The 12,147-nt window shown below is 34.2% G+C and overlaps 1 protein-coding gene across 4 annotated transcripts in view; it reads right to left on the bottom strand.

Annotated features, from left to right (window-relative positions):
- Positions 1–4,207: 4,207 nt before the first annotated feature.
- LOC143250809 (uncharacterized) overlaps positions 4,208–12,147 on the bottom strand; it is a 29,916-nt gene continuing 21,976 nt past the window's right edge. For 3 of the 4 annotated variants that reach the window (XR_013028365.1, XM_076501833.1, XM_076501831.1), the window contains one exon: positions 4,208–7,734. Coding sequence is in view for 2 of the 4 variants with exons in the window: in XM_076501833.1 (XP_076357948.1) it covers positions 7,696–7,734 (39 nt within the window). In the remaining 2 variants the exon portion in view is untranslated. The remainder of the gene's footprint in view (positions 7,735–12,147) is intronic. The other variant, XM_076501834.1, reaches the window with a different exon arrangement.

The raw sequence follows: 12,147 nt of genomic DNA, 5'->3' as shown, positions 1-12,147 counted from the left end.
AGTTTGATTTATAGAATTGAACTATTCTAAAATATTGCAGTATTACCACCTGAATTAATTCAAGTTTTTCTGAACAGAAGAGTTGTACATCAATGTTAATTACTTTTACTTATTGTATTATAATTTTGTTGTTGGCTGTATGAATGTGACTTTGGATTTATTAGTGAGATAATTTTCAACTTTTCTTTCTCAGGTTATTCTTGTAAGCTGAATTATAAATTAGACTTTTTTTAGAGAGTGTATGAAGGAAAAGAATCATAAAATAATAGGTGTAACTTCATAAAGGACATATTGTTAGGGACTACAACCAAATGTTTGTAGGGAATAAGAGATCTCCCCAGAAGATACCAGAAAGAGGGAACTGTTAAGGCTTTGGGAAACCTGGCCACACTTCTGAGACTATGAGAATCAGCAGCTGGTATTAAGCCAAGGAAACAAAATACTGAGAATATGTCTCAAAGCCCAAACAGATGAAATTACAAAGAGCTAAGACATAAAAAGTCGGGAACTGACAGTAAAGGGAAAAGTCCATCTATTGCAAATGTGATAAGAAGTTCATAATTTAAAGAAACCAGACCAAAAGCCACTAGTTCAAACTAAGAGGTGTTTTCATTGAGCTTGGAAGTTGCAGGGATAAAGAAAACAAAGTTGCTGAGATACCAACCATCAAAATATTTTATTTACTTCTAAGCTAATATTTTACAATTTTGTTAAGAATTATCTATATAATTGCCTTTCAACCTAATTAACCTTTAACAGTACCATATCAAATGGTAATCTGTGGTTATAAAATAACAGCTACAGAAACTTTAATGGACCTTTTCTATGTGCTTGATGTCAACCCTAGAACTCTACTAGTAATAGACAATGCAAACATAATTTATGTTTCAAAAGCTTTTATAAATATTTCTGGATCAGCAATTCTATTTTAATTCCAAAACATTCCTTTTGTCTTAACTTGCAGCACCTTAGCTGTATAGTCTACTTTTTTGAAACACAAGTGTGAAATGTTTATAGCAAGAAATTGCTTTCCTATCTTACATCTAATGTATAGTTTTGCAAATTTATATCTGAATTTTTAACTTTGTTTTCTTCTACATTTACCATTAAATTCCACACACTATAATAATCTATAAACTATTAAATAATTTTTATATCTCTACTTGTATTTTCAAATAAACTAAGTAAACAGCAAATAATAAATTGCAATAAATTATCTGATGATCCCTTTACTGGCAAAACCACTGTCATTAATAAGTAAAAATTTTGTTAAACAAACAATTGTCTTTCTTTTTTTTTTCCTCAGTTCCAAATTATATATTTTGGAAAGTATAGGATGTTAACCACACTTTGAAATCATAATTTCCCAATGCAAAATGCAGTGACAGTCACAACCACTGCAAGCAAGGGCAACATAGGTGACATGTTTAGCACTGTAGTAATTTGAGTTGTTAAAAAGTGACTTACTGGCAAAAATTAGTAGGTTAACACTTTACCTTAATGTAGTTGCTAATATTGGGTGATATTTAGATGCATGTGTTCTCATAGAACAGAAACTGCAGAAGGATCTTTTGTATCTGGCATGCTGCCATCATATCTTAAAGCTTCTTGCTGAGAGAGCTTTTACTTACCACACTCATGAATACTACCAAAGAATCAGGTGTTTTGATTTTGAAGAAGTTTCAAAATCAGTAGGAGTTTATTGACAGAAATTCACATGCAACTGCAGCTGATGGCAAGGAAATAACTGATCTCGTCAAAGACCCAGAGCTAGCGACTTGGGCTGAAAAGTCATTGACAGAGCAAAAGGACCTCTGTGATGACTACTGGGAATTCAAAGAACTCATATTGATCTTCATGGAAGTCATTCCTCACGGGGCATCCACTTCATGGCACCTGGTTCCATGCACTATACTAGATGGATATCCAAGGTAATATACTTGCTCAAGATCTGGCTTTTTCATGACCAGTTTAAACTGACAGACAGGGAAAAGAATGGTATTCAGCAGATGTGTGTCTTTCCAGTTAAAATCTACCTCAAGGCATGGACTGAAGCTCCTCTGTCTGCATCAGCACCAAACAATGACCTAAATCTTCTGAATGCTCTCAATGCCTATGCCACTGTCAACAATGCTGTATCAAAAGCTGTTCTAGACAAGTTCTCATCACACCTCTGGTACCTGTCAGAGAAGCTGTTGGTCCTTCCTTTTTATGATCCACCTGTGCCCTCTTCTATAAAGAAACTTATGGACAACAAGGAAGAGAAGATGCTCCTAAGTGACAGACAGTCACACTGGCAGCTTCAGGTATCTGATCTTGTGACTAGTGGGTCTCTATTCTTCTTTGAAATGTTTCATCTGGACACTGACTTCCTAAACCAGGATCCAGACACTTGGCCAGTTAGAGCAGATTAAAAGAAGGCTCTCAACAGCTTCACTGTCACAAATGATCACGAATAGGATGGAGTTGCTCTCATTGAAGAGTACAATCATCTCCTGACAAGGGATGAACAGCAAACCCAGTATCTGCTTCAAGTTATGACACAAGATTGAAGGAGGTGTCCCAATTCCAGGAAATCAATGCTTATTAGGCAACAATGAGAGGCTGGCACCATAATACTGCCTGAGTGGCTAATACTCCCTTTTTAGGGAGGGGACCCGAGTGCTTGTGTTTTTAGGCCACCGGAAGCTCTCCTGTTTATTATTATGAAAGTATCCTAAATCATGATATTTATCAAAACTTTAGTCACTGTGCAACCCTTAAAACTTGATGTATTCAAAAAAATATTTCACATGCAGAAGTTTTACATCAATTACAAAAATTAAAGGAGTAAAACAATTAAAAATATTTTGCCTTATGTAGCTAAGAACCACCTTATTATCTCAATTGGTACAGCACTCATTTGGTATATGACAAATATCAAGGTCAGATTCAAGGTGAGTATTTATATATCATGAAAAATACACTACCACTCTCCTAGTGGCCATCTTATGACCCTGAAATTAGATCTGAGACAGGCACTGCTTGTGAGAAGAGAAAGTTAGTAGTTTGAGTTGTTAAAAACTACCTTACTAGAAAGAGTTTCAGTTGTAGAACACTCATTTGGTGTGTGTGTCTGGTTCAAATGTGATATAAGTAAGTACACTGTGATCACACAGTATGTGAAAACACACACAAATATTTGTAGGTTTGACAGTGCAATATTACCCTACAGACTTGAGGTTGAAGAATATATAAAAACATTTCAAAAGTAGAAATATTCATAAGTTTTTAAACTATGTCCATCCAAAAGATACGTCAAAGAAAATCTTCAATGTTTCTAATTGAAATGAAAAAAAATACAGCAAGGCATTCAGAACAACAAAAGCTCTGAAACCACATACAAATGTAATTCAGACTAACAACTTCATCCATACAATGAAAATTAATGTGATGATACTATTATCAACTTGACAAAGAAAGATTTGAAGTTGATGAACCCATAAAGGCCAATAATTTGCAAATTTTCAAACAATTTTTTTCATGAGAAAAATGTCAAAAAACTTGAATCACAGTAAGCCAACTCAATCCATGCTTGTCAAATTTATGAAATAGCTTGAACAAATTTTGTGCTTTTGATTTGATAAAACTTGGGTTCTAAGGCTGACACACACATATAGTGGAAGATCTACAAAATATCTTCAAAGTTCATCATGCTTCACAAAAGGATGTTATGATGGATCATTTACTGGTAGGTAACAGTGCATAACCAAAGGAAGTAAAAGTAAGGATGGCTAATCTAAACTCTTCAAAAACTATGCAAACAAAATAGCATGGATGGCATTTGCAAACACACATAGTGTAGTAGAATGTTAACAGTCAAAGTTAAGATAAACTCAATTGTGATTAAATAGTTAGATATATTGCTATATGTTAACTCTTGCCTGTGTTATTATATATGGATGATACAAATGCCATCTCTGTTATCTTGTTTGCATTATTTTTAACGAGTTGATATTAGTCATCTCTACATTCACTTTTATCAAAATTATTTTCTTTACATCTTATTCAATGTCACCTTAAATGGTTTAAGCCTAACCTTAGGTACATTCAGTTTTCATAACTCTTTAAAAAACTTGAGATAAGAATAATTATCCCCTTTTTTGTTACACATCTATTCAGATTATGAAATTTGGGGTGCAGAAAATGGAGCACATTTATGAAAAAATTTCTCAAATTTTGTAAACATCTTTATTATTCAATCTTACCAAAGTATACAACACTATTTTTAATCTGCATTTCCCCTACAATTCTACAAATGCAATTATTATAAACATTTGTTTAAAAACATTATAATAAAATTTAAATGTTTTACCAAAATTTTCTAAATAAAACATTGAATAGTAAATTAGTTAAAATATTTTACAAATACCAGTACTTTTGTTTTGTGCAAAAATTTAACTTCTGTACAAATGAGCTTATTTCCCATTTTTCATTTACTTATCATAATATATGTTAAAATAAATATTTAATGTAAATTTTAAATATTTTTTCTCTCCAATCCATTCATTTCCTTTCAACTGAGGGATAAAAGCAAAACTGAAATCTACTTTCCTGTATTCAGAGAATTAAACAATTATACAAAGATGATACAAGTAGAAGGCACTTAATTCTGCTGTATAAACAGTAATACTACCACTCCCAATAAAACACTTTTATCAAGTTTTCCTCTTAAGTAAGCTCCAATTACTGTGAAAATGCCCTATTAGCTAGTTATATAATTTACTTCTAGTATTAACTTGTTAATCTTGTATCTTATTCATTGGCTTTGTACTTTAGTGATTTTGAGTTGTGTACATACCGTTATGCTAAAAGAGACAGTCGGAATTATCTTTCTCGTGTTATTCAAGATACCTCACTTTGTAACTGAGTGTATTTGTAAATGTATACCAGTAAACAGAGATACATTCATAGAACTGATCATCTTTATATGGCAGAAACTATTAGTTTGGTTAACTAATACCAAAATCATCAATTCATTTAGTGACAATACATACATACACATATTTACAAACACATAATAAATCCAAATATTTGTAAACCAATACAGATAAAGTGTACATATCACCTTACTATTTAGCTACTACTACAAAGGGTAAAACTAAAGCCAATAGTTTAAGTGAATGCACATCTACATAAAAGCACACCATAAAAACACAGTACATCAATACTGATTTCCTTATAAGTACTACTACTAATGTGGGTAATTGAAACTAAAACCAATTCCCTTTTGACTGAATATTTATACATGTTCACCAATAGGCAGTGCTCATTATCTCATAACTAGAAATGTTATTAATTTAGATAAACTGAAACTGTCTGTTCACTCAGTGACTGAATATACAATGGTAGATGTACAGATCAATCACATAAAAAAAAATTCTACCACATTAGAAGGTATGTCCACATAGACAGCTTGATACACACATACAACTTTAAGATATTCACAAATTTGTATTTAAAAATGATCTCATATTTAAAAAAATATTTACAGTTATTTTACATTCATAGTTCTCAATATGAAAAACAAAATGTAAGAATATCTATGTAAGTAAGGTAGCAGGAGTTTTAAGCATTTAAAACTGGTACACTGTAAGTATGGGCTTCTCATAAAGTATTTACACTGACAAATAAAAAGAAAAACAAACAAACTAAGTATCTTGTTTAATATCCAGCATTCTAAGAAGAAGATGCATCATCCTTTCAATCTGAGAGTCTGTAAAGTCAAAAGATACGTATCCTGTAGAGGAAACAGAAGCACATGAGCTCCTATTATGGTGACCAGTCAAATCAGCATTTGTTTTAGGTAGTATCACTTCAGCAGAGGTTAAAATACCTGAAAATTTGAGTAATTCACCTCCCTCTGCTTGAAGAGAATAACTTGTTCCTTTGTTTGCTCCTACATCATGTTTTCCTTCAACTGTTGCTACATCAATTTCTAATTCATGTTTTCCTTCATTTCCTATAACATCAGGTCTAGATTTATATTTTCTTTCATATGCTGTTATATCGAGTCCTGATTCATGTGTGCCTTCAATTTTTGCTACATCAGGACCTGATTTAGGTTTTTCTTTATCTGGTGTGAAATATGACCCTGGTTTAGATTTTGATTTACTAAGAATAGGAGAGATTTCAGAGTCTGTCAGAGTGTTTAAGTTTGCTCTTATTAAAGAGCACGTACATGAAATGAGACTTCTCTCACATACATTACACCAAGATTCAAACCTTTTACTTTCCATTTCTTTAACTGAAATATCATGACAACCTTTAGGTTGGAAATTTAAATTTCTCTTACAAGTATCCTTATCAAAAGGTAAAGGAGTTACCCGGTTTAAGTGGTCACTGTAATTATTAGATGGTTTCTCAACAATATCTGGATGAGAATCTCTAAACGTGTAGGTCATGCCAAACCCATCAAATACCAAACTGTCAACCTGGCTTTCAACATTATTATCTGCATAACATGAAGACTCAGTGTTCATTTTATTCTGTGAAAGTGCCGTTTTAGATTCTGAAACATAAGATTCATTTTCGTCTGATGAAGATGAATGTGTAAGATCAATTAGACAATGAGGTGGGGTGCAAAAGCTGCTAATTTGCATTTCCTGTTTAGGACAGAAGTTATCACTGATAATTTCCTTCTGTGCTTCCAACCTACTGTACTCGAATCTTTTAAAATTATTTTTAGAATCATTTTTTCTATCTTCTTTTACTGGAGTTGGTGAAATCATCAAAGGTTCATCTAAAGATTCTTGAGGATGAAAAACATATTGTAAGCAGCAGTTTTTTGTCCATTGTTTTTTAGGTGGTCTTTTGTATTAGACCTCGGGATCTGGGACGAACACCTAAAAGGTCCTTCTGATACTTCCAGAATATTTAAATCTGGAGTGGTGGCATACTCCTCAGAGGACAACAAAGTAGTTTTCTGATAGCAATTCATTTCTTCTTCTTGTGTATTACTTTTAGATTGGATATACTTACAAGGCTGTAAACCTTGCAACACAGCATTCACAACTCTAGTTTCCTCACAGTAAGAATTACTTTCACTAACTGTATATTTTTCTTTAATTAAATCATAGCCAGAATTACTGTATAATTCTTCAGACATATTCTTGTCAACACCACCGACTACTCTGTTGTCAAAGTCTTCTAAAGTAACAAAATCATCATGAATTATAGAATCAGGTTCATCTGTTGATGCACTGCAAGTCACATTATCACAGTCTTTTAATAAAGTATTGTTAAAACGTCTTTTTCCCTCCATGTTTACAATACTTGTCACACTAGATTCTTTCCTTATGTATTTTCTATTCTTCAGTGCACTTGAACCACCAGAATCAACACTTTTCCTTTTAGAAGGTGATCTGCTTGCTAATACAGATTTCTCTGTGGTATTTTGTTCATTTTCATAATTTTTCAAAGTTCTTTTATGCTTACTTCTAGTATTACAATCTTCAGACAGCACTGAGTTGGCAAATAACAGAGAACTGTCATTCAGTGAGCTAGTCTTTTGTTCACTGATGGAACATTTTGTGTCAGATGTTTGTTTTTGGTTCACACCGTGAATAAGTCTGCCACTTCTCAAGACTTTATACTCTTTTCCATTATTGATACTTGGGACTGCTGGAGTACTGTGTGTAACGGTAATCTCAGAATTCATATCACATGCTTTGCTGACTGTATCTGCACCTGGATCTGAAATATGTTTGGAAGAAATCTGATTACTTCCATTAGAATGAAGTCTTTCTTTTTCGAATCTACTATTATGATCTAAATTAGAAAAATTATTTTCAATAACTCCATTGTCACTGATTATATATTCAGAAGAAGATTCCAATTCTGAAAAGAAGAAAAGTACCTTATGAAAGAATTGAGATAAGTATGAAACTGAAACAAATTTCTAATATTAATACACTTGATGGGAAATGAATAAATACAAATATTATAATTTTTCTATACTGAAAATAATTTCAATGTATACTTACCTCTACTCACATAAGTAACTATTCTTGTTCAGTGCTTCCCTGTATATGGAAAAAATTTACAGCATGCCATAAGCCTTGATCTCCCACATAACTTACAATCAACTGGTTGAAATGTGTCTCACATGTAAATCATTATGCAACAACTCTTTACCAATAAGGGTGTGACACATTCTCCTGAAGGATGTGACTCCCTCTATTTGACTCTACTGAACTATCACTTTGAGATTTGTTAGAAAATGAAACACCAGTTTTCAGTGGGGAGGAAGAGTGGGAAGTGTGAGATGGTGAAAGTGTGTATCAGAAATATATTCTTAGTATAGGAAAATTACATCTTCCAATACAGTACTTTACCTCCATTCACATAATTAGCTAGAATTCCATATTAAATACTTGGAGGAACAGGTGCAAAGGAAAAACAAAGAAGCATTCCTCGAAAGCATCTGAAGAACACCTTAAAAAGAGTAGATCCTCACAGTAGAAGATTGTATGTAGGTGACTACACCACAACTGTGTGAAATTAGGTGCTGTAGACATGAGAGAGACAAAAAGGGAATAGTACATCCTTATGGAAGGAAATAATGGTGGGATAGAGATCTGAACCACCATATATATATATCACAAATCTCAATCCCACAAATTACTGGAATGTAGGGTAAAAGTAAAATGACATGCCCCTAGATATAGTAGTGGTTGGGGCATGATGGATTGTACACAAGTCAATTATATCCAAAACCCAGCTGCCAGGAACAACATTCATGTGGAGATAGGAAGGAGGATCATACCAGTAGCAGTCAACTAAAATTAAATCTTATCCATCTCGTGGAAGTAGGAAAAAGGGTCATACTGTCTTCACCTCAAGTTCAACAGAACAGAGAGAATTTCAAAACAACTGCTCTTTGAATAGGATGTGCAATAGTAATGTGTAAAATGTTTAACTGATCTGGAAACCTGACATCCACACAATGTAGTAAAGATGTCTCTGCAATGTAAGCTATCATACTAAAAACCAATCCAACAGTAACCACACCCACTGCAATAACATCCTTCAAATAAGAAAATCACTAAAGGACAGCATAAGATAAAGAAGTGGATTAATCTGTAGGATCAACCACCATGAACCACAACATATCTGGAGGGAATAAAAGAATAATTGAGAAAGGCACAGAGATACTTATAAGACATGTGTGAGAGTTTATGTTGATTGATTCAGCTCTGAATAAAAAAACCCAGTCACTGAGAAATGACATCCATGTGGGGGTAGTATGAGGGATCCCAAATGAAGGGTTAAACTATTTCAATGACTCACTTTAAAGATACAACATTTCACATTTCCTTGGATAAACTTGTACAGAAATGTAGTAGGGCATTTCATCATCTACACTAACAGAACACTATCACCCTACTCTCAACTGAATGGTTGTAACATTATTTGAACCATATATAAGTATCATATTAAGAAGGGATTTTCTATAGTCCACCACTCCAGTGGTTTGGAACTGTACAGAACTTAGATCAAGGAGATAGCCATGTGATGAAATCCCTAACATGATAAACAATGGGTTGACTGACCTGAAGTCCAATGGCAGAAAACATTCCACTTACACTGATGAACATCCCTAAAAGAAGGACAAATGGAACAAGTTGAAAAAGGAAGTGAACCATTGGGAAAAAATCAGATCTCATTTCCAAAGACTGGATAAAAAACAGGCATGAAGATGGAGGTTATGAAGAGCTGGATGAAACACCAGTGAGCAAGACTGATGTAAAAGGGATGGAGTAATAGAAAGAGGTAATGGTGGAGCAGTTGTGGTATTCAGAGTTGTACTGGCTAGTAAAGAACAACCAGAAGGACCTGACAAGGATTGATCTGGATGATAAAAATCACCCTAAGAAGAAGATGAAAGGGAGGATACACATAAAGGTGTTTGTTGGTCAAATCTTGACTGAATGCATCGACAGTCAGAGCAAGGGGATGAGGAACCAGTGATCAAAACATAGGTGACTTGTTATTGAAGAATGTAGTAAATGCATCAAGGTGAGGAGTACCCCAGTGAAGGCATGACCACTGTAAAACAAGAGGATCGAGAGATCACTCCATCAGATAAACTTTGTCAGGATGGGAATGACTAAATGTGACTGGACTGAATACATTTGGAACATAGCACACAAGGAGACAAATGCCAAGCATGTGGACCCAAAAATGAAAGATCCAAGATTTGATCAGAAAAGGAATGAGAATGGGTACCATCCTGGATACTGATATAAGACAGACACTACTGTAGAACTGTTGGAATGGATTCCTGGCAAGTTGAAGAAAATGATCCAAAGCACTAAGTATGACTAGAAGCTCCAGGATATTCATATGGTTATATCACTTGGCTGGAGACAATAGACCTCAAGCTTCTTGTTTATTGTCCCATGTGTCCTAGCCCTGGAGGGAAGTGTCCACAAAGGTATGCACATCCAAATGAGCAGGTGGAAGTGGAATACCTACCAACTTATGAACCATGTACAACCACCAATGCAGATCATCATCAAGAGAAGGGGTAAGGGAGCTTCTATTAAATTTTGCACAAGATTCCACTGGTCCTACAGAGCCCACTGAAGAGACCTTGCACATGCTTGACTCAAGGAGACAGAAGCTTCCACAGCAGACTACATCTCCAAAAGGGAGCAATAAAGGTGTGGAGGACTGAAAGATCTGAATGAGACAAACGATCCACCAAAAAGAAAAAGTAGTTTATTGTCTCACTGGCTCCACACAAGATTCCATATTTTCAGGAATAGTACCAAAAACACACTGTATTGTAAAAAAAGGACCATATGTAAGTTCCAGAGATAAGTAGGTGGCAAGAAAATCTAGAACAAAACAGTGTCCTTCCCAAAGAGATCCCAACAACAGCAGAACCACATGCATAAGGATAGAGCTAAAGGAGACAAATGTACCAATGTGAAGATAATAATAAAGAGGTTATCCCTAAAAAATGCCCTCAGGATCTCTGTGGATTGTTTTGGAAGGAGGCGGGTGTCACATAAGTTTCATTGGAGAATCAATAGAGTAAACTGAAGGTGATACAATTGGGATAAACAAATAAAAGATCAGGGTTCACTCTCCACGAGTAAAATTGATCCTAACTGTTGAGAATTGAGAAATAGACATTCAGCCTGATGGTAAGTTATGGTGAAGTTATCTAAAGCTCATAGAGGGTGAGAAATGCTGGCACCATCAATCATCTGAGAAACAAAATGCTCAGAATAAATTCTAATATCAAATATTATCAAATGTAACAAAAAAAAAGGGGGTTATATAAAATCGGGAAAATGGATAAAGCAGAACCTACATGAGATATCATGTCTAAGAAAACCATATTAGGCCTAGCTGATTCCACAGTAGGGGCATGAGCAGGGAAACAGACTGCAAAATACTTCTTGATCTGAACAGGTTCTGCATGTTCATGAGGAATAGGAGAAAGATCAGAAGAGGCAGGTTGACTCATGTAATGATCAATCCCCTGGTGAATGATAACCAATAAGTCCAAAGAGGAATCACCTCCATCTGTAACTTGTATAAGTGTGCTAGTAGAACGTATTATCTCTGAAGTGGTAACTTGAGCTTTGTAATTCGTTGTGTAACAATATAAAATCAAAAACAAATGTCTGATGTGGAAAGAAAAAAGATAAAATGGAAAAATAAGTTATCTGAAAAGTCATTAACTTTTAAAAAAACAACCACTTCAGAATAACAAAAAAAACTCACTAAGTTGAACAAAAAACATGATAGAAGAGTACATCAAAAACATCTTGACTTGTGTACATCCAAAGGAGAAGTGATTGTTCAGTAGAATCGAATAGAGTCTCATATGTCAGAAGAGTATATCATACTCTTACTGGTAGTGGCTGTCACATGATGATTTACATGTGAGATGCAGTTCAACCATTTGATTGTAAGGTACATGGGAACTCAAGACTTGTGGCATGCAAAATAAATGTTTATAGAGAGCAGCACTAATTGAGAATAGCTACTTAGGAAAGAAGTTATTGGAAGTTATCATTTATGTAGACATTTAACATCTGTATCAAAGCTCTTGAAAGACAAAACAAACATAACCCCCAACAAACATTT

Source organism: Tachypleus tridentatus, chromosome 5 (genome assembly GCF_004210375.1).
Source record: "Tachypleus tridentatus isolate NWPU-2018 chromosome 5, ASM421037v1, whole genome shotgun sequence".
Classification (NCBI taxonomy): Eukaryota; Metazoa; Arthropoda; class Merostomata; order Xiphosura; family Limulidae; genus Tachypleus; species Tachypleus tridentatus.
The sequence above is the reverse complement of the archived record's forward strand: the minus strand, read 5'-3'. Positions and strand labels throughout refer to the sequence as shown.